Source organism: Sturnira hondurensis, unplaced genomic scaffold, assembly GCF_014824575.4.
Source record: "Sturnira hondurensis isolate 20B ecotype Veracruz unplaced genomic scaffold, ASM1482457v3 Scaffold0020237, whole genome shotgun sequence".
Classification (NCBI taxonomy): domain Eukaryota; kingdom Metazoa; phylum Chordata; class Mammalia; order Chiroptera; family Phyllostomidae; genus Sturnira; species Sturnira hondurensis.
In genome coordinates this window covers 7,359,984-7,384,248 of record NW_028092868.1, presented here as the reverse complement: position 1 = coordinate 7,384,248, position 24,265 = coordinate 7,359,984, and the positions used below count along the sequence as shown (strand labels likewise).

Sequence of the window (24,265 nt, the reverse complement as noted above, 5' to 3'; positions counted from 1 at the left end):
CTGGTATGAGCTAAATTCGCAAACGCAGCCAGAGCTCCAACCCTGAAAGGAGCCACCAAATGGGGAGCAGGGCCGGGACCGGCCCCGCCCGGAGCCCCGTCGTCTGCCGTCCCTGGGGTGGTGGTGACAGCCCCGGCTAGCCAGCTGAGCCCGGGGGTGGCGCGGGCTGGAACCACCCCTCGTGCGCCGTGCACCCCCAGCTCCAAAGGCGCAACTGCGGGTCCAGGGCCGCTCGCCGAGTTGGCCGCGTGCGCCGGGAGGAGAGCAGAGTTTGGAAAGTCGTCGAGAAGCTTCTGCGAGAGGAGGGGGTGGGGAAGTGGGGTTTCAGGAGAGAAAAACCCGCCTCTAGTGAGTAGAGCGAGGAAGAGGGGGGGAAAGGCGCCGAGTTCCGCTTCCTGAACGGCTGTGGGTAGAGAAGGTTGGCGCCGCGAAGGCCGAAGGGACGCGCACTCCGGGACCGCGGCGGGATCGGCGCGGCCCGCGATGGCCGTGGAGCGGACCCGCAGGTTCACCCGGAGCCTGCTGAGACCCGGGCAGGCGGCCGAGCTCCGGCACAGCGCCGCGTCCGCCGCCGCGGTGGCCGTCAGCAGCCGGCAGCAGCAGCGGGTGAGTGCGGCGCGTCCTCCGCGCCTCGCCGCGCGCCCCCGGTGGCCAGGGACCCCGGGGCCGGCCTCTGCGAGATCCCAGCGGGCCCCTGCCCCTGCCACTACCACCCCCGCACTCCCCCTGCGCCGCCTCAGCTCGTGCCCTGGCGCCACCTCCGCGAGGCAGTGCCACCGACGCGTGAGAACCGGGGCGCGTTTGGGGACCTGGGACACTCGGATGAACAGCTGCGCGGGCAGCAGAGGCGCAGCGTGGGAGAGGATCCGTATGGGTCTGAGGCGGCGGGGAGGTGGCGGGAATGCCTCGTGGGGCGATAGCTTGTGAGGTGGCAGGGACACAGGAGGTGGGGGTATCTGCTGAACCGAGTCCACCGATGGACTCGGTTCACAGGTCTGCGCATCTCCTTCAGCCCCGCGACTAGTGCGCAATAAAGGGAGGTGGTGGTCCGAGGTCCTCGCGGGATCTAAAGCTGGGGAGCCCCACGTTAACGTTATCCGGGAAATTATTGTACTTCGCATCGCTCTCCCTCCACGGGGGAAATACCCGCAGACCACCTTATATTACTCCACAGAGGCCAGGGGAACGCGCTAAAGGAGGCGTGGATCTCCACAGTACCCAGTGATTTCTGGTATTTTTCTAAGATGTTCGCGGGGCTCTCCCGCCAAGATCACTTTACTGGTTACTTCCTTATTGAAACGCCTTCTAAGTCTTGGGTGATTTCCGCGGGAAATCCTGGGGCCGAAGCCAGCCGTTCTCGCCTGATGCCCAAATCATATCCGTCCCTCTTCAGCTGCTCATAAATTCCAGTAGGTGTCACACTCTGGGCTGGAAGTGTCAAGAGAAAAAAAAAATCCACCCTGGAGGGAAAGGGGAGCCAAAGGAAACAGCCTTCCAGCAAGACCAGGGCTCAGCAGCCACACTGCCCTCTTGGCCAGGCTTTGCTGGCGCGGAATCCCACGCTGTGGGTTTCAATTTCCTTTTTGCCAGGAAACATCATTGGGCTTCTTTTAAGAGTGTCAAAGAAAGTGTTACTCGTGCCAGTCACCCATCAGGAGGGAGCCAAGAGCGACCCAGAGCCAGTTCCCACAGCCAGGGCTTTTCTCTAAAGCTAGAGGTCAGGAAGTTGAGCAGAACGGAAGCTAATTGCCTGGCAGGGGGAGGAGGCGACAGATGCCAGGATGGGTGGGGGCCATGGCAGTGTGAAAGGCCTTCGCTTTCATTTACCACTGGGTGCAGCCTGCAGTTATTCGCAGGTGACTCAACTGTTAGCAGACCTTGCAGTTCTGGTACCAGCATGCACGCTTTCAGGGCACGGAGGAGAAGCTGCCAAAAAAAAAAAAAAGCATTTGAATAAAAGGTTCAAATTGAGTAAAGGTAGAAACAATATGGAAATCTTTAGGCGTGCATAGAAAATGATCTTTACTTTTGAATTCAGGATTGTGGCTATGTCATTTTCTGCCATTTGATTTACAATAGCTTTATTTTGCAATCGATTCTTTTTTGCAAATGTCAGTAATAATCTGAGAGAGAAGTGTGAAGGTAGAAGTCACATTCAAGTGGAATAAACAGCTCTAAATGTCTTTTGTTTTTAAGTGGGTTCTGGAGTTTGTGTACTGCTGGAGTTTCTATAAAGAATATGCATCCTGCATACCTTTCTACCCATACACACATTACCTTCACCAAATTTACACTGTATTTGAAATCCTAGGGTATCTTGTCAAAATGAATAAGCTCAACATCTTAAAATGAATTGGTGGGGGGGTGATTCACTGGCAAAGGTGTTCCTGCCTCCCTCCGCTGGCTTCAGCACCTTGGCCAACACTCCCGAACTAGCTTTTGCCCAGGCATTTCATGGATCTCACCCATCCAGTCAGGCAATACTGGTGGTGATTTTGGCCACGAGAAGACATGCACTTTGCGCCCCATGCTGTTCAGTGACGGGATCTCTGAGTTGACACCCAAACTCCGTGGGATTCTGGGTGGCAGAGCATATCTTCTGAACCTCAAGCCTTGTCACTGGACTGTGTGGTGGCGGCTGATCTTAGTTTAAACTGATGCAATCCCTTAGGACTCATTAGGTTGGGTACTTCGAGTCCTGATTGTCAAGGGGTAAAATTAATAGGGTGGGGGAAGATTTTGGTTAACCCACTTCAGTGCAGGCGAGTAGAACGGCTTGACTGGGACACGTTGTCATCTATTGAAAACTATTTNTTGGTGGGGGGTGATTCACTGGCAAAGGTGTTCCTGCCTCCCTCTGCTGGCTTCAGCACCTTGGCCAACACTCCCGAACTAGCTTTTGCCCAGGCATTTCATGGATCTCACCCATCCAGTCAGGCAATACTGGCGGTGATTTTGGCCACGAGAAGACATGCACTTTGCGCCCCATGCTGTTCAGTGACGGGATCTCTGAGTTGGCACCCAAACTCCGTGGGATTCTGGGTGGCAGAGCGTATCTTCTGAACCTCAAGCCTTGTCACTGGACTGTGTGGTGGCTGCTGATCTTAGTTTAAACTGATGCAGTCCCTTAGGACTCATTAGGTTGGGTACTTCGAGTCCTGATTGTCAAGGGGTAAAATTAATAGGGTGGGGGAAGATTTTGGTTAACCCACTTCAGTGCAGGCGAGTAGAACAGCTTGACTGGGACACGTTGTCATCTATTGAAAACTATTTGAGGGGCGCTAGGAGGTTCGGCTGAGAAAACCTGTCTCACTGCTAGATTCATACAGTGTCCTTTCCAAAATCCCTGTTTGGGGACCAAAATGCTCCAGAACGTTACCAAGGGACTGTTGTAGGTTTAGGACTCCACTTTATCCAATAGGAATGGTTGCGACTGTCAGATTAATAAGGTAGTTTTGGTCTCTGAGAGTGCCTGTTTCTATATATCTACATCCCTGTCACACACACATGCACACAGGACAAGCAAGCTTCCGCATGTGTTTGGATTACACAGAGCAGAGAGCGAAGGATGCTGAGTGAGGTCGCTGACCAGGGAGCCCATTTTAGAGCAGTTGCTGGGGAACGGAGAGGGAAGTGCCAAGGCAAACTTGATTTCACATTTAACCCAAGATTCTGTAGTAGGCTTCTGCGAAGGCACACTGCTGCGGGGGGCACACCTAATTTCGCATCCTTCTTCACAAGGATTGCAACGAGGTGTCTGCACTGCCCTGTTCATTGCAGCGTTCTTCACCTTGGCCAAGATGTGGAAACAACCTAAACGTTGTGAAGGGATGAGTGAATAAAGGAAAGATGATATATATGTGTGTGTATATGATATACAAGCATATGTGTGTATATATGATATATGAGTATGTGTGATATGTGCATCATATATACACATATATACTTATGAATATGTATATAAATATGTGTTGTATATACACATGTGTGCAACATACATATGTGTATATGCATGTATTATGATTAGACCTTTAAAAGGAAATTCTGCCAATTACAACAATGCGCATAAACCTAGAGGACATGCTAAGTGAAATGAGTCAAACACAGAAAGACAAATACTGCATGACAACACATATATGTGGAATATCCAATGTTAAAACTCCGGGAAGCAAAGAGTAGAACAGTGACTGCTGAGATGGGATTGAGGGTGAGTGGTGAGGGAGAAATGAAGAAATGTCGGCCAGAGTGTACAGACTTCCAGTTATGCAGGATGACTGACCTCTGGAGGGCCCATGTACGGCATGGAGCAGAGTTGGCCATAGTTGACAATGCTGTATTGTGTCTTTGAAATTTTCTGAGAGGATCAGTCTTTAATTCAGTCTTCCCCCACACAATGGTAACTATGTACAGGTGATGGATAAGTTATTTAACTTGATTGTGGTGGTCTTTTCACAATGTATGTGTAGATCAAATCATCGAGTTGTACCCTTAAATGCATGGAATTTTTATATGTCAAAAATATCTTAACGAAGTTGTTAAAAAGAAAAAGGAAGCAATAATAAAATAAAGAACAGTTATGAAAAAAGCCATACATTTTGAAAAGAGAACTATCTGCTCCTTAGTTATCTGAAACTTTTTTTAATACACAATGAGTGAATCATACTCATGCAAAGGCCAATGGCAGGGTGGAGTGAAGTTTACATCATTTGCTGATGCGCCATTCATGGTGGTCCCCCAGCACAAGCTTCTCTAGAGCAGAATCTCAGTTTGAAAATAATTAGAAACAATTTCCTCCTGTTAGGACTTGAGTGTTTTATTACTTTGCTTGAACGTACATACTATGTGGCCTCAAAATTGTATTACTACTAATTAGAGATTTTTGTATATGAAGCCTTTCTTTTAAAATGTATTAAGTATGTTTGTACTCACACTGATTTGTTCATTTAGATTGCTTTCTATATTTCATTAAACTATAAACCTAGGATTTGTACACTTGTGTGTATACAGGGTCCAGCAGAAGTAAGGCCTGCTTGAGTGTGGTTGGTAGGGTAATAAAATGGGTGTAATAATTTATAGTTTTAATTTCAACATTTCACCTGAAATGCCGTATGGTATGCTTGAGCGTGATATTGTTATGTTACAGCATGCTTATGGTTTTGTAATAAAAGATTTTGTAATAAAAAGGGGCCATATTTGTGCCGGACCCTGTGTATTTTTTGATAGAATTTCAGAAGAAAATAATTTTAAAAGTATACATTAGTTTTTACTAACCCATCACCTCTGTCATTTAAGGGAAGTGGGGTTTTATTTACGGAATGTGAGTGGGCGAGTTGGAGTCATGGAAGGTTTTGAGTAACAGGGTGAGAGCCGAGGGGGGTCAGATGAAGGAGAGCAAGCACAAGGCTGGTGGGGTTGCTTGGGACCCCAGGATCGCCGGGTCTAAACTTACGTATTCCCTAGATCAGACCCTATCACTCATTTCCGTGTGCTCTTAACACATGCATGATATTTACTCTTTTGTGACAGCAACATTTCCTCTGCAACTCATTGTAAATTGTGTTTCACTTTATAAACGTCTTTTAAAAAGGAAACATCCTGTCAGAAGGGGCTGTACCCGAAGATTTTGTCCCTCCCTACCCACCGGAAAGGATTAGCAGTAAAGAGAGGACATTACTGACTTCAACAATCAGAAAAATTTTGGGTCCTTGCTTTGATGTGATGTTTCCCAGCTTCCTCTCTTCACCAATGACACAATTTTTGGTATTTTACGGAACTTTGAATAAGGGGCAAAAAATTTGACAGACCAAAGCTCTTTGGCTGAGAAGTATATATGTATATGTGTGGGTGTGTGTATATATATATATTCATTATATATATTCATTATATACCCACATAGATACACATACACATATATATTCATTACATATACACATTTACACACACACACATACATTTTTATAGGAGCAGGAGGAATTCCTAGAAGAAAGAATTTCCTTCCCTCCGAACTTTGTGATACTTGAATGGAGTGGGAAGGGTTTTGGAAAAATGAGTGAGAAATTCTAGATGTTACAAAAGTCAGGTGCTAGGATAAGAGGAAAAGATGCAAAAAGTGGACTGAACAAAAATGAGACACTTGTTTTACTGTCAGTGTTTACAGTTTAAAACAATGTGCGAAGTGAAACCTGTTTGTTTGGCATTCACAGTACAGTCTTCTCTTGTTGTTCCATCTTGGGAAGGGCTTTTCATACCAAGGGTATTTGCACTTTAGCAGACATCACAGACTTGAGCAGAAATCACGCATTTGTTTCCATATGAGGAAAGTCCCTTCCCTGATGAAGAAGTCAACACAGACTTAGTTTACTAGGTTAATGTCGAATGTTATTGACTATGTTGACTAATGTTTTTGACTTCTCAAGGGCATGGCGGAAACAACTATAAAAAGAAATGGTAACAACCGTGGGATCCAGAAAACATCTAGTTGGGTCCCAAAACAGCAAGACAGGGTACACATGTATGGTTTTTGGCTGCCTTTTCTTCACCCTTTTCTGTAAGGCCTGGCACAAGAAGAGAGCAATCATAAATGTACTATGAGAAATCATTTTTCAACAACCTACAAAGTGCCTGGCATAGTGTCAAAGTGACTGACGTGTGATCTCCTCTGTAACCTGACGGTAACTAGCAGAGGGCTAACCTTTCATTGTGGTAGCTGCTTCCAACAGCATCTCGGAGTTGGAAGACGTGAGGAGCTGACTTTTGAGGATGTGGCCTTCTGATCCGTAGCTCTGCCTAAGGAGCAAGAACTATGTCTTTCCCACAGGTATTTGAGAGCACCTGTCAGCTTTCACATCCGTGGTGTGAAGCCATCAGAAGCCTCCGTAGGGTCTCTTCCAACTCCCCGTAATACTTAGACATTCTCAAGGCAACTGGGGGCTGAGTTGTTCAGTCCTTAAAGCCTAAGCTTATGTAGCCATGCCCGTGCCGTCTACCTGGCAAAATCATAAGTGAACCCTGAGAGAGGGGTGAGGTTAAGTCTTCTCAAGTCCACTTTTCTTCTAGGACTGGCCCCCTCTTCATGCTTAGTCACTTCAGCCCGCTCCAGCAAGTGCCCAGGAATTATTGATGCATTCTGTGTTCTTGAGCACATATTTTCATTCAACTGGCTTACGTTGGGATCCTTTACTTACATCCTATCACATTTGAAGGAGGGATGCTAAGTATCTTACAAAGCTAAATATAAGATAACAAAAATATAGTATGTAAAGAGGTAAAAAACAGTATGAGCAACAACAACAAAAAGCAATGTGAAGAAAGTTAGATATAGCCAAGAGTAAGCCAGTGGAGTAAGATCAGTAGGTAAAATGCATGAGCATGAAGCCCTATAGTCCTGCTAAACGTACTTCCTAGTAGCCGAGTCAAAGAGGAAAACAGGATTATCCATGAGATTAAGAGGTCCATGAGATACAAGAAGGTAATCTGCTCTAGACACGTTTAATTTTAATGTGTACTGAGACTCAAGAGATGAGAGGAATCATTTCTGTGATTTTTTTTTCACAGAGGACAGCATGAGGCAGTGATAGACCCTCACTGCTCAGAGTGTTCCGTGGGCCAGCAGCGCAGGGATCACATGGAAGCTTGTTAGACACATCCAGGATCCTAGGAAAGTCCCTTGCCTGGATCCCTGTGGACCTACTGGATCAGAAAGTGCATTTTAACAAGATCCTCTAGTGATTCACAAGCACATTAAAATTTGAGAAACACGGAACTGAGCTGCATTAGCCATATTTTTGCAATATATTGTCAAGGAAGGCAATTGTCTGAGGATCCATTACAATGATTTATTCTGCAGTTCTTTGAAAGAGTCCCTTGAGGCAAAGGTAACGTTTAGACCATCTAAGAATGAAAATGGGACTGATTCATTGAGACGGAACTTTAGGGAAGTCCCTTTTATTTTGTGTTATATTTCCTCCTTCATCTAGCACCTTCATTGTACTGTGAACTTAAATTAAACTTCTGGGTTAAGAAAAAAATTTCCATAAAGTACATGAAATGTTTGCACTCTGAAGCTGCTGAAGGTCTTGCCAGGGGTCACAGCCCTGAAGATGTGTCGCTGTATGCAGCAGGTGTTAACCCACTTGCCAGAGGATGTTAAAACAGAATCTCGCCAACTCATGACGGACATGCAGTGGTGATTCCTCAGTGACTTATACCACTTATGTTGCTACCCCATGGAAAATGATTGGTTATACCATTAAGTCTGATTTCTGGAATCATAAAATGGTGCAAATGTTTCTTTTCTCTTACACTCGTGAAGTCTCAGAAAAGAATGGTTTCTCTTGTTCATACTTGAACGTCCTAAGGATGGGATTCCATGGAGTTACAGGCCTTGATTTGCCCGTTTGCTGTCATGTGGTCCAGGGCACTTTGAGTGGCACTCCTCCTCCCCTGTCTTGGGTTGCTCTCTCCTCTCCTTCACTATCCAGGGTGAGGTGTCTCACGTACTTTGGTAATTTGGCCACATGGATGTTCAATGAATGGGAGCTGGTATAGGAAGTGTCAGAGCCTGTGAGTCTGGAGAACAGAAGTCCTTCCCTGGCCTGTGACACTTTTAGAAGTCCCTTCCTTTTGGGGAGTCTCAGGTCCCGGATCTGTAAACTTAGCGGGTTAGATGATTGGTTCTTGCACTAACGCTTCCTCTGCCCAAGCACTCATGGCCTCTCCCTCTCTCTCAGTCCTTCATGTTCTGCAGTGTTACCTCCTCCAGTGCCACCTCCTCTGGAAGGGCATCCTGAGTCACCACATTAAAGGATTTCCCCCAGCCTCTCTCGGCCGCTGTCTGCTCTTTCCCAATCTTCTGCTTCCTTTTCCTCTGGCCTCTTATTACTGCCGACACTGATCTTTCTACTTAGTCAGTTTCTTGTTTCTCTTTGCCAACCTTCTTGCCTTCAATAAGAGGACCCCTGACAGCCAGAAACCGGTCTATTTTACCACTTTGATTCTTCATCTACAACATGCAAATGAGGCCGAGAGATCTCCCTTCTCACTGGAAATGAGGTGCTCGAGGAAAGTTAGGAGAGTGGGCTGGATGCACTGACTCAGTGGGAGACAGGAATTGTGACAAAAATTTCCAGGCTGTCAGTATTTGCTAATGATACTGTTCCTTGAGTCATATTCACCGTCTACTTGGTAAGTAGTAGAAACGCAATTATATAGAAAGCTATTGGACACGTCCTATGTGCTGGGTCCTTTATTTATGCAATCGTTTCTGAGCCTCGTGACAACCCTATGGCAAAGGATTTTTATTCCTATTTTAGAGATGAAGAAAGAGATACTTAGGAATCAGGAACTTGCCCCAGATCAGATGATGAGTCACTGACAGACCCAGGAGTCACACGCAGTCAGTCTGTGTGTTTCTGGGACTGCTCCGCCCTGCTGACCAGTTCCACCAGGCAGGCAGGCAGGTCTCATTAAACAGGCAGTTAGCATCCATGTGAGAGAACAAGGAGAAAAAAGGAAACCTCAGAGTGCTAGCCACAGGAAGACGTTTGTAGCAGTTTCTTAGTGAAAGAATAGTGTGGCTACCTTTGCTCTGCTTAACAATTTTTCATTTATGACCTCTCAGCAGCACGGGACCTGGAGGGTGGCACCGACTTTGGATGCAATGTCACTTACGAAGGACAGGCCTGGAACAGAGCAGGTTAAGCTTTGCAAACAAAGGCTCCTTTAACCCTAAAAGGGCAGCCTTTGATTATTCTCAGGCTATAGAAATACCTTCCTGGCACCACGAGCATGGAGTGGCTGGGTTGCAGCGTGACAGCTGCAACAGTGCCCTTTGTAGTAGTCTGGATTTTGGTGTCCACGTTTGCAAATGAGAAAGCCTCCCCCGCCAAAGTGAGATTTGTGTGCCTCTTATCTCCCACAGAAGTGTCAGTGGGCTGGAAAGAAATGCCGGTGGTTGGCGGACTCCACGTGGTGACCTACATTAAACGATGTTAGAGATAATAACATGTAATGACTGTGAGTGAGTTCGCAGCAATCGAGAAAAACACTTGCTCTTGAAAATGTTGGTATTTTGCAATTACAGTGGAAATGCCTGCCTCTGAGACTATAAGAATTAATGAACCCAAATTATCAAAAGTTTCTGCAATTATGCTGCTAAATGTGAAAATAGTCTCTGTAATTCAATTTCAGCATACCTCCTTCCCTGACGTGTAGAATTTGGAAGCTTGGCAGCTTTTTAATTTAAGGGAAATGCCAAAATGGCAGAGTTTGAGAATAGGATCTGGAGAGGAGGCCTATTTAAAAAGAGGGTACCATTTATGGTCAGTACAATGAGCTTTTCTTCACATAATTATTTTAGTGATTACCAATATAAGTGACTAATTCAGACTGTCAAAGTGCAAGGACTTTTGGCCTTTTAAATCACACATTCTATAAAAAGATCCCAGGCATGAACATTTGACTTGGCAAACAAACAAACAAAAACCTTAACAAAATTTACTGTTCAGTGAAATATGATAATGAACTTTGAACACACATAGTTTATTTGCTTTTAGTTCTTAAGCACCCCTTTGTCATCGTTCTTTCAAATGAGGAAATGGAAATTGACTGTAGCCCAGTGACCTTCACAAAAAATGAAAGTGATGTTGGAACCCAATGACATCTTTGAAGAAGAAGATTCAAATATGGAGAACTAACATTTGAAGTTATTTATTTTTAATGTTTTTTACATTTATTCAAAATCAGACCTTTATTCAAAAGAGGATTTTATCTTCAAAGGAAAAGTTTTCTACTTTGCTCTAAAGCATATCTGTATACATAGCTATAATTTTTTGTATATATCACTGGTAATAATAAAATTTATTGGCAAACCAAAATGCATAGACAAGTTTCTTTCAGGACCTTTCTGAGAGCTAAGAGAGAAGGTTCATTCATTAACTTCAATTTTTGAAGTCAAGGCCATCACTTAGAAAAATGTATCTTTTTATCATTAGGAAGCAGTGTTTTCCAGGCTGTGTAACCTTGGTCAAGTCCCTTTTTGGAGGGTGGAAGAGTTAGTTTCCTTACCTTTAAAACAGGGAGGTTGGATACTAAGACCTTCAAAGATGCTTTTTTTCTAAAAATTTAGGTGGTCTTATTCTTCTTAAGAGGTTTCAATAGAAGATTAATGTTTTTCACTTGAATAACACCATTATTAAGAGATCTGATTTTAGCCACTGGAAGAATTGGTGCAAATAATCTACAAATGTATTCGTATTCCAGTGACAACTATGGAAGCATACAGTGGTTATCAGAGGGTGTGATGAAGGGAGTGTCCATTTGAACACCCAGGGAGGGGGCTGGCTGCTTGGAAGTGGTCAAAAGACAGTCAGTGGAGACAAAGGCAGGCAAGACAGGTTCTTCCGATCTGGGGCAGGCTCTGAGGCTCGCACGCGGTCTCACTTCCTCTTTGCCTTTCTGGAGAGAACCATAGGACCCATCAGCTTTGAAGAGGGAGCTTCTTGGTTCCCATGTGCAACCTTTGTTATTGCAGCTCTCTGGCGCCGTGTCTGCACCATGGGCCCCTCAGCAGCCACATGGCCAGAACGCAGGTGAGTGCAGGGAGAGGCTGAACTGCCCTGCAAGCTCCATGCATCCCCTCTGCCATCGAAAAGCAACAAGAATGTTTCATTTTCTAGTTCTGTGTCCTGTCTCTGTTTTTTTGGTGTCTGCCTCTGACACCTTCTCACACCTGAGAAAGGTATCGTAATGAGTCCCTGCCATGGTGTGATTTCTGGCGTGTTGGAAAGACAGCAGAGTCCCCCTTCCCAGACTGGGCTCCTAGCAAGCAGATCCGTAAGAAGGACTAGGGTATTTCATTTAGCAATTACACATGAACCTTAGATACGCAAGATGGTCCTTGACTTCATTTCACAACAAAGTGAATTCCCCAGCGGTGTGCCTTGGAAAGAGCACTGGTCCCGTCGGACAAAAAAGATACTGTAGAAATGGGAGGCTAGTGGCACCGGAGGTAACTTATCATGGCTTTGCTGGTAGTCAGTCTGATGTCTGGCGTACTTCACCACAATCCACATGACACTTGTCCCCAGTGCCTTTCTGGGGCCAGGAGGCTGAAGTATGGTTTTGCCCTCACATTTTCAATATCCTGAGAGACCTTCAAAGAGAGGCACCATGGCTATTGTTTCCATATTCTCGAAGCAGAAAAATGTCTGGCATGTAGTAGATATTTACTAAGTGCTTATTAAATGCAAGAAAGTGTGTTGCCCTTGGAGATGACTAAAGTACAGGTTAGACAAAAGGAAATCTAAGTGGCTGGTTTGCAGTAAACAAATTGAAGTGAAATAAACTAAGTGGAGTTCAGTTGAAAGGCCATTCAAAGGTTTTTTAAAAACTACGTGTTCATTGGCATGAATGCCTACTCTCAAATCAATAAGATTCGGCCATAGGTGTTATCACCGTTAACACCGTTAACACCAATAGGTGTTATCATCGTTCCAACACCAGCTCTTTACCTTGGGGGCTCCTCAGTGGCACACACAGCCCTCACTGTTTGGCCAGGGATGCCATTGTCCTTCCCGGTGATGCTGTGAGCAGTCATGAGTCTGCAGCAGAATAAAGCTCTGCTCGGGGCACAGAAAATGACTGATTAAAATTCAGGAAGTGTGGGCGACAGGGTTGTGACAATAACGGTCCATTCCGAGTCCGTGATGGAGAGCAGTTTGTACTGTCAAGAAAACCCTTAATAAATCACCAGAACTATAGGGTTTTATCAGGGACTGTGAGGGCTGTTTTAGTTCTTAAAAACTCCTGGTCTCTCCTGAATGAAGGTCAGGGAGCTTCCCTGACTCTGTTTTAGAGCATCGTGATGACCCTGGGTGGTGGTGTCGTTGCTTTTTTTAATTTTTGATTTTCATTTAATATTCTCTTTTTACATCTGTACTTTTTATACTTTTGTTCCTTTATTAAATTAATAACTCATTATATAAAAAATAATGAAGAAAAGCGCCAGTAATAACCCACAACCCTACCACCCACGGGTAACAGCTTTTGGTAAGTTTATTTGAAACATTTGTCTGTTCACAAAAATATTCTTTGACTCACTTCGCATATAAGCTCATGGTGAATATTTAACTTTTTAATGCTTGTTAAGTGCCTCGAGCTAAATTCTGTCCAAAGATTCTTGCTCCTAATGCTTGTGTACCAACTCTCCATGGAATATATGTTGTGAATAGGAAGAAAGAAATGATGCTACACACATCTCCTGGTGTCCTATAACCGCAAACATTTAGAACTGAAGGACAATTTGGTCTAAAGGAGCCAAGGAACTGAGTCATGGGTGGGTCTAAATGGATGCAGCCAGGGTCCCCAAAGCAAGGCCGTGACTGATCTCCAGCCCAGTAGCTTTCTCCCTCCACCCAGTGCACCATCGCAGTCACGGTGTGATTTAGTATTAGAATATCAATGTCTGGAATTGACTCGTGTTTCTATGAGGCTATCCAGTAAAAGTGGGTAAGATTTAGACTCAATAGATGTGCGTATACTTATAAACTCGCGTGTGGTTTCATTCTTGAGCATGTGAGGTCGGTGCTGTCTGTCTTTTGCTGCCAGTGTGTCCTGCATTTGGCAGCAGGTAGAAATGTCTGCCTCTGGTCTGCAAGTGCGGGGAGGGAGCAGCTGTGTCCCTGGGCTGTGTCAGTTCGGTAAACTGACATGACATCTTTGATTGGCATGATGGCATGTGATCTGTCAGTGTCCTGAAGTGATCACGACTTGACTAAGTCTGGGCCTCTGTGACTTTGTAGAGATACAAACGCAGTCACTAGATTTTTATTGCTGCCATAAAACATTATGACAAATTTAGTGGCTTGAGCAGCACAGTTCTATTATCTTACTACCTTAGTGGTAGGCAGGAAGTTGCATAGGGTTTCACCAGGCTAAAACGAAGGTGTTTCAGGGATGGGCCCCTTTCTGCAGCCTTCTGGGGAAAATCTGTGTTCTGCTCATTCGCAGGGTTGGCAAGGATTAGTTTCTTGTGGCTAGGACCAAGTTTCCTGTTCCCTTGCTGGATGTAAACTGAGGGCCTTTCCTGCTTCTGGAAGGCCCCCACATTTCTTAGCCACAGCCCACTCTCTCCATTCTCAACGCCAACGATGCTGGGTCAGGCCTGTCATGTGGTGCATCCCTCTAACTCATTATTCTTCCTCCTTTCCCTGTAGAGAAGTCATATGATGACACTGAGCCACCTGGATAATCTAGGGTAATCTCTCCATCTCGAATTCTTAACTTGGTCACATTTGCATAGTCCCCTTTTCTGTGAATGTTAGCATATTCCCAGGTTCTGGGGATCAGGGTCTGACATCTTTGGGAAACCTACCAAAAACACACTTAGAAGGATTATTAAAAGGAGCAAACCTTCCCTGTTGTCTGATCTTGACACAAAGTGGGGGGGAGTCTTTGGTGGAGGATCGAAATTCAGTCCAAACCCTGACCCTTTTTATTTGTGTGCCTTTGATCCAATGAACAAACCTGAGCTTTTATTTTAGTAAAATAAAGAGACACAACATTCTCATGAGGCTCAAACCATAACATACCTAAGGGTTTTTAAAGCTATGTCCATATCCATTGACAATGAATGCCCATGTGCCTAGGAATAGGCATTTCGTATGAGCAGCACTGTGACTTAGTAGATAAAAGGCTGTCACCAAAGGTGATGGCAGTGGGACCTCCTTTGAGCATTCAAGGGAATGTGAATGCTGTGTGCAGTCTGTTTAGGGCCTCATCTCTGACCAGGCCTCATCATTTTTTTATATGAGAATAGCTTTGATCTGGTAGAACTCCTAGCTCCTGCCCTGAACTTCCTTCTCCATATTCTCCAGCATCCAAGGAGCCTGGTGGGCAGGACCAAATACCCTGTGTTAAGATCAGACAAGTTGTCTGCAATTCATGTATGCAGATTCAATGGCCATTACTCAGAAAGATAGGCTGAAACTTTTACCTCTTATCGTATAACCGTTAAATGAACCATTTAATACAAGCAGTTTTATTCCAAATGGCATTTAAATAATATCCATCAGCAGAGACTCAGGACATTTTGGTCATAGAAGAGTTGATCCAGAATTCTTCACTATATTTTCAGGTCATGGGACACCTTGAGGAAAAATGAACCACTTCCTATTGGGGTTCACCAGAGGTTTAGCCTTGGAGTTTCTTCTCTCTGCCTTCCCTGCGTGATCCAGCCCCCCACATGGGTCGCCTCCCACCAAGCTCTGATGCTTCCAACTCTGTCTCAGCTCAGCATGCTGCAGCCGAGCTCTGCTCGTGGACGTTGCTATTCTGGAGTCTCTCAATCACTCCAAACTCAACAGGATCCACGTCTAACACATTTATCCTATTCTCCTGCCTCACAAAATCTCATTGTCTTTTTTCCTGAGTTTTCTGAGTTGTTGCAGTTAATCTCAAATCGAGACCATGCTTAATGTTTTCCACTCCCTGCCAGCCCATGTCGGATCATGCCCCAAGGGCTGGCGATTCTTCCACCTAAATATTTCAAACATCTCCCTCACCTATGTGGGCTAATGAAATCTTTAACTCAGGGTTTCTTCTCCAGATTGCTTCTTACAATGTCCGTGGAGTTCTTTCCGAGCCTTCTAACCAGTCACCTTTCTGTCTTTGATCGCCCCACACAGTGGTCCACTTTCCACTCTTAGCCTGCATTACATCACAGGCACAGGTTGGAGCAAGGGGCGGGTCTTACTGAGTGCTGCTGATACCCTGCTCACCGCCCCAAGAGGTGAAACGGCGCCTGGATTGAACTTCCTGTCCTGCCTCTCTTTCTGGTAAGATCTTCCTCAGCCTTCTCCACACCATAACCCCTCAGGGTTTCCCATGTATGCCATGCCCTTGGATGCCCCCAGTGGCTCGGACTACCCCTTCTTTTCTTTCTCTTCTTGTGTGATTCTTACTTGCCTTTCAAGAGCACCCACTTTTTCCTTCACCTGTTACAGACTCCCTGAGTCTGTAAGCAAATGGTCTCTTCCTCTGCCACATTTCTACAGCACTTCTTAAATACGCTAATTACTGTTTGCTGTAATGATTTAGTTATTCTCTCACCCCACCAGTCAGAGACTTTTATTATAACATAAAAGTATTTGAAGTTCTTTTAACTAACCCTTCCATGTCATTTTGGAAGGGAAATTAAACATCATAGTACAAGAGGAGCGATATAGCATTAGCTTTTTCTTCCTTACTTAGGTGCTTTACACATTACTGGTACCTAGATTTGGAAATAATAGCCCAGTATTCAGGTTCTATGCTTTTTTTAAAGGGCCAGTTTTAATTATTGCCTTTCAATGAGATAATGTGACTATGAGGAAAAAATGCACAGAAAATGCGCTTTTTTTATTTTTTAAAGTGCACACGCTATCATCGCTCATTGGAATTTTTAGCTCCTGAGCATTTGAACCATCTCTAAATGTTTCTGTAGTTTCAATGAGTTCCAATAAATTATGATGTAATAAATTAAATTTTTTATAAATTACCTAGTTTGCTGGGGGAAATATGTAAGCATTAAATTGCCCCATTGTTTACATTAAAGATTTTTGATCTAATAGTTTCAAACTTCAACCTCACCTTGCTGCCTGGTTCAAAGGCCTAGTAGCCACCTTTGCGCACCTGGCGTGCAACATGCACCTATACGCCCTTGGCTTTTGTGGTTGGTCTTCCCCAGCTCAGAAAGCTCCATTTCCTCTTCTTCCTCAGATACTTCTTACTATTCATGTCCTTAAGGAATCCTTCCTTAATCTCAAAGCCCAGTAAGTTTGACTGCACTGGATACCCACAACCTGTGGCAAATACTGGTTTTCTGTTTTCAATTATGAAATATTTCACATGTGGAAAGAGCAGCTAGAATATATATTTGCTCCTTAAAAAATGAAAATGAGCCCTGGCTGGTGTAGCTCAGTGGATTGAGCGCGGGCCTGCGAACCACACGATCACGGTTTGATTCTCAGTCAGGGCATATGCCTACATTGCAGGCCAGTTCCCAGCAGGGGACACACCAGAGGCAACCATATGTTGATATTTCTCTCGCTCTCTCCTTCCCTTCCCCTCTAAAGATAAATAAATAAAAATTAAGAAAATAAATAAATTTGTTTAAAAACAAGAATGAACATGAAGCTGTGTTCAGGAAATGTCCGCGAGTGGCACATCTGCACACCTCAGCCTCTTCTCGTCCCAAGCTCTTCCGTTCCCTAGAGAGTTCCCTGTACTTCCAGGTCGTTCTCCAAAAACTCACTCTCCACTTTCACCAGCAGTGCAAAAGACTTTCCTTTCCACCACTTCCTTGATAGTGAACTTTTTGCCAGACTTTGAGTTTTTCCATTTGTTGGACAAAAGGTAGTATCAATCACATTGCTGTTCTCATTGGGGTTCGTTGTTCACAAGTGAAGTGGATCATCTCTTTATATGTTTACTGGCCATTCTTGTGTCATTTTCACACTGATAATGTGGCATATATTTAGGATACTTGAGTTCATGCCAGCTAGGGTATCAAAAGTAACGGTTAGATGATCATTAGTTTTGTAGGAGGAAATTTGTTGAATGTATTTAAGTTGTATGTTGAAGTTTTGTTAGCAGATTTCTCAAACCTATGTTGGTAAGTAGGAACAGTACCCTTCCAGCATCAGGTGTATGGATTTCATCACTCACCACATACATGTCCTGTGTAAAATTTCCGTAAAGACATTCACAACAATAAATGCAAGCAGGTGTCTCCATTTAAGAAAATGCCAAGTATTTGAAATTTTGCCCAAATCTAGGGACAAAAGGGACATTTGGGCCACAGAGGTTCCTGGCTCAAGCATTTCTAGCGCAAATGATTTCATTTAAATCAAACTAAATTATACACCGTAAAAATATCTCACACATTCCATTTGGGTTATAGTAAATACCCAGTCTAAAAGGCACATAGTAATTTCAAAGTCTCAGATTTTTCCAGAGACAGATTTTGATGGCAATATATAGTTTTTATGTTAGAACACTCTTTTTGACTTTAGGCTAACAGTTAAATTAGACACGTGTATGAAAATAAGTGGTTGTGCAAGTGAGTTTCATAGAGAAGAAGCCTCGTTTTTACCATCACAGGATTGCTATCAGTCAGGATTGTGACTGGGAGCTGAGTGTGGGAACCAACTGTATGGATTCTGGCTGCCAAAATTCACCCTTCATATTTGAGTGTTATTGGTCATATTTTGCCTTCAAGGACAGGTGGAAGGACACCTATGGGAGTGTCCAAGCAGCTCAATTTGACCCAGCAAGAGAGACAAGCATAGAGTGGTTAAATAACTTGCTCAAGACTATGCACTTTTAAACGGTAGAGATAACACTCAAGCTCCAGGACTCACAACCTTAGGTACTCTATTGTAGAATACCCTGTGTGTGCATTATAATATTATGCATTTTAGGGCATAATAGGAAAAATCATAATTAGGAAAATGCAATTTAATGTTATTGAGTATAGAATCCAACTTGATTTTTATTCTTTTGTTACTTACTAAATGGAAAATCAATTTCTGTAAAACTTTACCATCAATAACTTTCTAATAAGTTTTAAATTTATCTATAACTTGGTAGAACAGCCTAAATTATTTAAGAGCTGGGTCTCATCTTCATGTTACGTGGTAAACTTTCAACTGGCTCAAGTGTCCCAAAGGAACTGTATGGGCTTTGCTACACTGACATGACTGTGGACCTCCAGGAGTCGTTTGAAGAATGCCGAAGAACCCCGACACTCAAATCTGTATGTCTTGGTAAAGAGCTGGGAGAGAAATAAATAACAGAGCAATAACAACAAGCCCTTATGACTCGTTATTCTACCTTCTGCCTGAACTAAATGAGGAAATCAAACTGCAAATTCAACAAAGTGGAAATCCACCAATAGATGTGCCTTTTGCAGGAACCCACTGCAAGCATTTGATGTGTGGCTTCACCACAAAGAGGAGTGAAGCTCCACCCTAAAGGATGCAGGGTTTTCACGCACAAATCCTTTCCTGAGGTTATCTTTTTCTCACCTTTGTCCACTTCCTTAACAGCGTGTCTTAAACAAACACAACTGATTGAAATAAACAGCAAGGGCAGTTTGGGGTGAGGAAATAATGATAAATGAGCATCCTGGAATTGGTAGGCAGTGCTATAGGTTGGGGTGAGAAGGCGTTAGTATCTGCTTAGCCTCAGTAGCAATGGAAGATTGATGAAAGAGGGTTTCCTCACTGTTTCGCCAGCTGCCTGGCACTACTGTTGGGTTCTCTGACGGACACAGGATGCTGCTGAGCTCGATATCTATGGTCTCGGGCACATTCATTGCTCAGCATAAGACAAAACTCTCCAAATCTCTTTGCCTCCAGCAGATCCCCTTGATTTTTACCCAACTCCCCTTGATGTTGGGGGGATTTTCCATCCCCAAATTATAGTTCTAGAAATGAAATGCATTGTTTTATCTTTGCGGATATGTTTTAGACCAATGAATATCTACGGTATATGTCTATGTCACATATGCCTTCCATCACATTTGTGGAGTTGTTTTCATAGAAGGGTGGGAGTGTGAGTATGTCTGAAACCCAAGATTCTTGGGAATCAACCCCAATTCCATTTTCCTTACTAGGAGGAAATCCTCTGGTATGTGTCAGAAGCTACATTTCTGAAGGTGGAGATTATCCTCAAGTGGTAGCAAGTATTGCTTCCTTCATTTCATGTTGAGGTACTTACAACACATTTTTATGGAATTACATCATCTCTTGATTGCCATTAAGTTGACAAACTCTCCTTTAGAGTCTTCCTTTTTATTGAATTTATTGGGGTGACATTGGTTTGCAGAACCATACAGGTTTCAAGTGTACAACTCAAGCACACGTCATCTACACACCGCACTGTGCGCCCATTGCCCCAAGCCAAGTCTCTCCCCAACCCATTCCTCCCCACGTGCCCACCTCCACTTATCCCCCACCCCCTCCCTAAGAATCTTAAAAGAGCTAGCTACCTCTACTCAGAAGACAGAATCCCCCATCACAGCAATCACTGTCACTTTTGCTCATCCAAATAACGTAATAAAGTACAATTTTTGGAGAATGATCATAATAAACAAAATACAGGGAAAGTTGTTTTTAAAGTATTATATGTTGCTGGGTTAAGTTGTTTGGCAACAAATTCACTTTTTGCTTCCTGATTAGCTCATTAGTCCTCTAGTGCTTCACCAAGATGTTCAGCGTATCTATCTGGTCTTTGCAATGACTCATCTGTTCTGCTCTGTAGAGTACATTGACGACAGATGAACATAAACTTGTGTCATCTTCTCAAGAAAATGCCTCGGCCATATGGCTACAATTGTTATGGCTGCCCTGGTAAAACTCTTATGTACTTTGATATTGATTTCAAGGCCATTCACTTGGAAATCATGATCAATGTGAGTCTTCTAGAATGGGAAAGAAAAATAACATTAAACTTTTGGTAGTTTCAAATTATGAAAAGCCATGGAGGTGAGGGCTCCACCTTCCTAGACAGGCAGCTGTGGATATGTTGAGTCTCTGTGCCTGCCTCGGAGCTAGCTTCATAAGGAATTAGGGCACAGGCACAACATATGGTCCACAGATATGCTTGTAATTGACACCTGTGTCTTCAGGGCCCCAGCTTGTTGGTTTAGCTTTTGTCGATTGGTCACATAGCTCGACAGAAAGCATGGGAACTTGCCTTAGTTACAGTCAGATTTTGGCTGCTGAGCCAGAGCTTAATAATCATGAAATCAAGTAGACCGTGCTTTGCAGAATGAGGACTGAACATTAAAAATTTTCCATTTTTTTTGGTCACCCTGACATTCCAGCCTGATACCTAAGCCAGAGCTCAGGGCTGTGTTTGCCGAATGAGCTCCCAGCCATGAGAGAATAAACCCTCTGGTTCACAATGGAAGATCTGGTGTCTGAGAAGTGCGGGGCAGGCCACTGTGTTTGGCAGAAAATTGTAGGCATTGAACAGCTGGAACCAAACGGAAGAAGCCAAGACGGAGTAGATGCCAGGAGTATCAAAAATGGGTCTAAAGAAGAAAACCAGGCAGGGGCACAGGACACTGAAGTGGGACTGGCTTGAGGGTTTGTATCTTAGCCAGGAAAAAAAAATGAAACCGTACTCTCTTGAGCTTTGAAGTTGCCAACCCGCAAATTCGCAGTTGTGTTCTTTTTAGCTAACCATGAGAGTCTGTTTCAGATCTTGGAAACTCAGAGTCTGTGTTAAGTGGGGAGTGTGGTATTTCTCCATATCTGTTCAGGAAACGATCCCATCGTGTGGTCAGGTTGACAGCCTTTCCTCATTCAAAGTCCCACACGAAATAGCAGGGGTCCTGGGACTCGGAGGGCTTCCCAACAGAGAACCCAATGAACGAAAGGCTAGATTTTTGGTCTCTAGGGCCCCAAACCATAAGGCTGTTTTCTCTCTGTTCTTAAACAATTCAGAGAGAAGGGGGTTAGAAAAAGGATAGCTATTCAGAGATAAATTATTGAGAATTTCTAACAGAGCTTCAGGTTCATTTACCTTACCACTTGGAAGGGCCTAGAACTCCCCCTACTCCGGCCACAAGCAGCTTGTAGCCTTTCTGTGAAACCAGCTGAATGCTCCATTAGAAGGGAGAGTGAGGGTGAAGAAGGACTGCACTCTGCTCATTTCATCCATCCTCCTACTTCAGTCCTGAAAGGGACGGTGGTACTGGGGTCACTGTTTTTCTCCTTTCCAGCTCTTCAGAAACAGATGAAACATTGAGTCTCCATGATCAATAGAATATGCAGAATACATAGAGAAGACCACATACGTTGTTAAAAATAAGGGTTATCAAAATCATTTTTCACTTTCTGTGTTTTTCTTTGAAAGTGTATGAGTACTATATTTGGAAAACAAGTTGACATGTTGGGATAATATTCCTTGAAGCTTCCTTTCTGTTGTGGAAAATCAAACATGAGTTGTGGGACAGCTCCAACCTAGAGCGCCAACCCACCAGGACTGTGAATTCATGTTATTCCCGCTGAGAAACTGGCTGGAAAGGCAGGGAATGGGGGCTGGTGACCAGAGGGTGGCCTCTGCTCTCTGTTGGCAGGAACTAGGGAGAACAGATGCGATTATAAATAGAATGATAGCTCAAACCAGGATTACTTGGATAACTCAGTTACACGAGGCTTTGTTGATTCAGTTTTCTCAATGATGTCATCAGTGATTAACCTCACTTTGTCGTCGGAGGTCTAAAAGGAGACGTGCAGCTTAAACACATTCAGCAAAGCCCGCATTTCCTTTTTGCTATCTTTTTTTACTAGTTGGCATATCTCCAATTATCGACTCCTCAGGCTGGACAGTGTTATTTACATTTTTTTTTGACAAAGCAGGAAAAAAATCACTAAGAGACAGTGTAGAAGTCTAAAAGAAAATGGACACGCTATAGGAGTACTCCTGCAGGATAATTTTTTTAGATGTTTCCTCAAATGGCATAGCAGGTCAAAGAGCTGAATCACTCACTCAGTGTGTGTGTGTGTGTGTGTGTGTGTGTGTGCCTGTCTTTCTCTCACTGCTATATAATCTTATTTCTGTTTCTCTCCATGTAATATTTGATTCTTAGTATGAATAGTGGGATTTGTTCCTGTGGCTATGTTATCTTTAAAAATAATAAAAAGTTGGCTAATCTCATCCTACGCTGATCTCCTTGACTTACACTTAACATACAGCCTTGGGAACATGTATGAAAGGCCCAAAGCTGGGCTGAATCACCCACTCACTCTTGCCCTTTCCTAAAAATGAAATTAGTGAACGAGAGATTCAATTAGGAAATCCTTTCAAAAGCTTTTCTTGGTTTAATTTTAGTTGTTCTAATTTGAGGTTGAGCTTGGAAAATGAAAAATATAAGAAGAGGATTTGCTGTTTGGGAAAGAATATACATTTAGATAACCTCACCTACTAGATTTTAAGCCAGGTATTTGCCTTCTTACACATGTCAAAATATCATAATTTCTTTTTCTGTTTAATTGATTCTAGATAAGTACAAATTATGTTGTTAAAAATGGCCCTTGTGAGCATAAAGCCTAAAAAGTTTTGTGTATGTTGTAGAAGCCCAGATGAAAACAGAAAATCTTCACATGCTGACCAACTATTTTATCTTTTATTTTTACTTGCATGTTTTATATAGAAAATGTCATTAATTAAGACATTTATTTTTTAAGACATTTAAAAAACACAGAGCATGGGGAGCATGGGGTGGGGGGCGGGCAGGGTTGGGAATATAAGACAGAAACCTGTACTTGAACGAGAATTAAATAAAAATTATATTTAAAAATAAAAAAATTTAAAAAAAGACATTTAGAAAACAAATTATATACTAATGACAAACTTGTTAACGAAGCCTGTCAAAGCCCTCTAGCTTTCAATATAGCAGCCATTGGGTAGACCAGATGCATACAAACAAGGGCAGTACTTAATATTTTATGCCTTTATAGTTTGAAAAGAATTTTAAGATAAGATTATTTAAAAATAACCCCATTTCATTTAAGCCTCACTCAAACTCTATGGTGGGGAAATGGAAACTTAAAGAGTTTAAATAAAATTTTGGCCAAAATGCTCTTAATTTAGTTGATCCCTTTTCTTATTAGTTGGTGACATTTTATTTTATTTAGTTGACTGTTTAAGGCTTCCCCACCACCTTTATTATTCTTACCAAGTGCAGAAATAAAAATAATCTTTTAAATAAAAATAGAAATGAAGCAGAAGCACAACCCAGTGAGGGCCGCTGAAAAGAAGAAATAGACGACAGAGCCAGCGTAGACCAGGGGGACCGCCTGTGAGTGATGAGTTCTGAGCACACTCCGAAGGAAGGCGTCGGGAAACTGGGGAAACTGTCAGAATGGGCTCCACCGCCCTTGGACAGGCCCCCAAAAAGCTGCCCGAGCCACTCCCAGAGCCTGTCTCCTTCCTAAGGACTGTGTTCCTACAGTGCAGCCTCCCTACCTCGGCCGAGTCACCAGACTGTGGTGTAGAGTGGCCTCACCCTCTGACTCAAGATTAGTCTGTAGACTAAAATTTCAGATCACGTGAGGAAAACGAACACTAAGAAAAGTACTCCCTCAAGTCCACAATTGAAAGATGCAGTTGGTCCTGATGACCTGGAAATAATGGTACAATCTGGAAAAGACTTCTTTAAAAGCATCGCAGTAAAATGCCACGGTCACTAAGAAGTCAGGACCTACCACACGCT

The 24,265-nt window shown here is 43.5% G+C and overlaps 1 protein-coding gene across 1 annotated transcript in view; it reads left to right on the top strand.

Moving 5' to 3' along the window:
* The first annotated feature begins 375 nt into the window (after positions 1-375).
* The window catches only part of DOCK10 (dedicator of cytokinesis 10), a 225,740-nt gene continuing 201,850 nt past the window's right edge, over positions 376-24,265 (top strand). Inside the window, exon 1 of the mRNA XM_037029382.1 lies at positions 376-606. Coding sequence (XP_036885277.1) covers positions 484-606 — 123 coding nt within the window. The 5' untranslated portion in view covers positions 376-483. The remainder of the gene's footprint in view (positions 607-24,265) is intronic.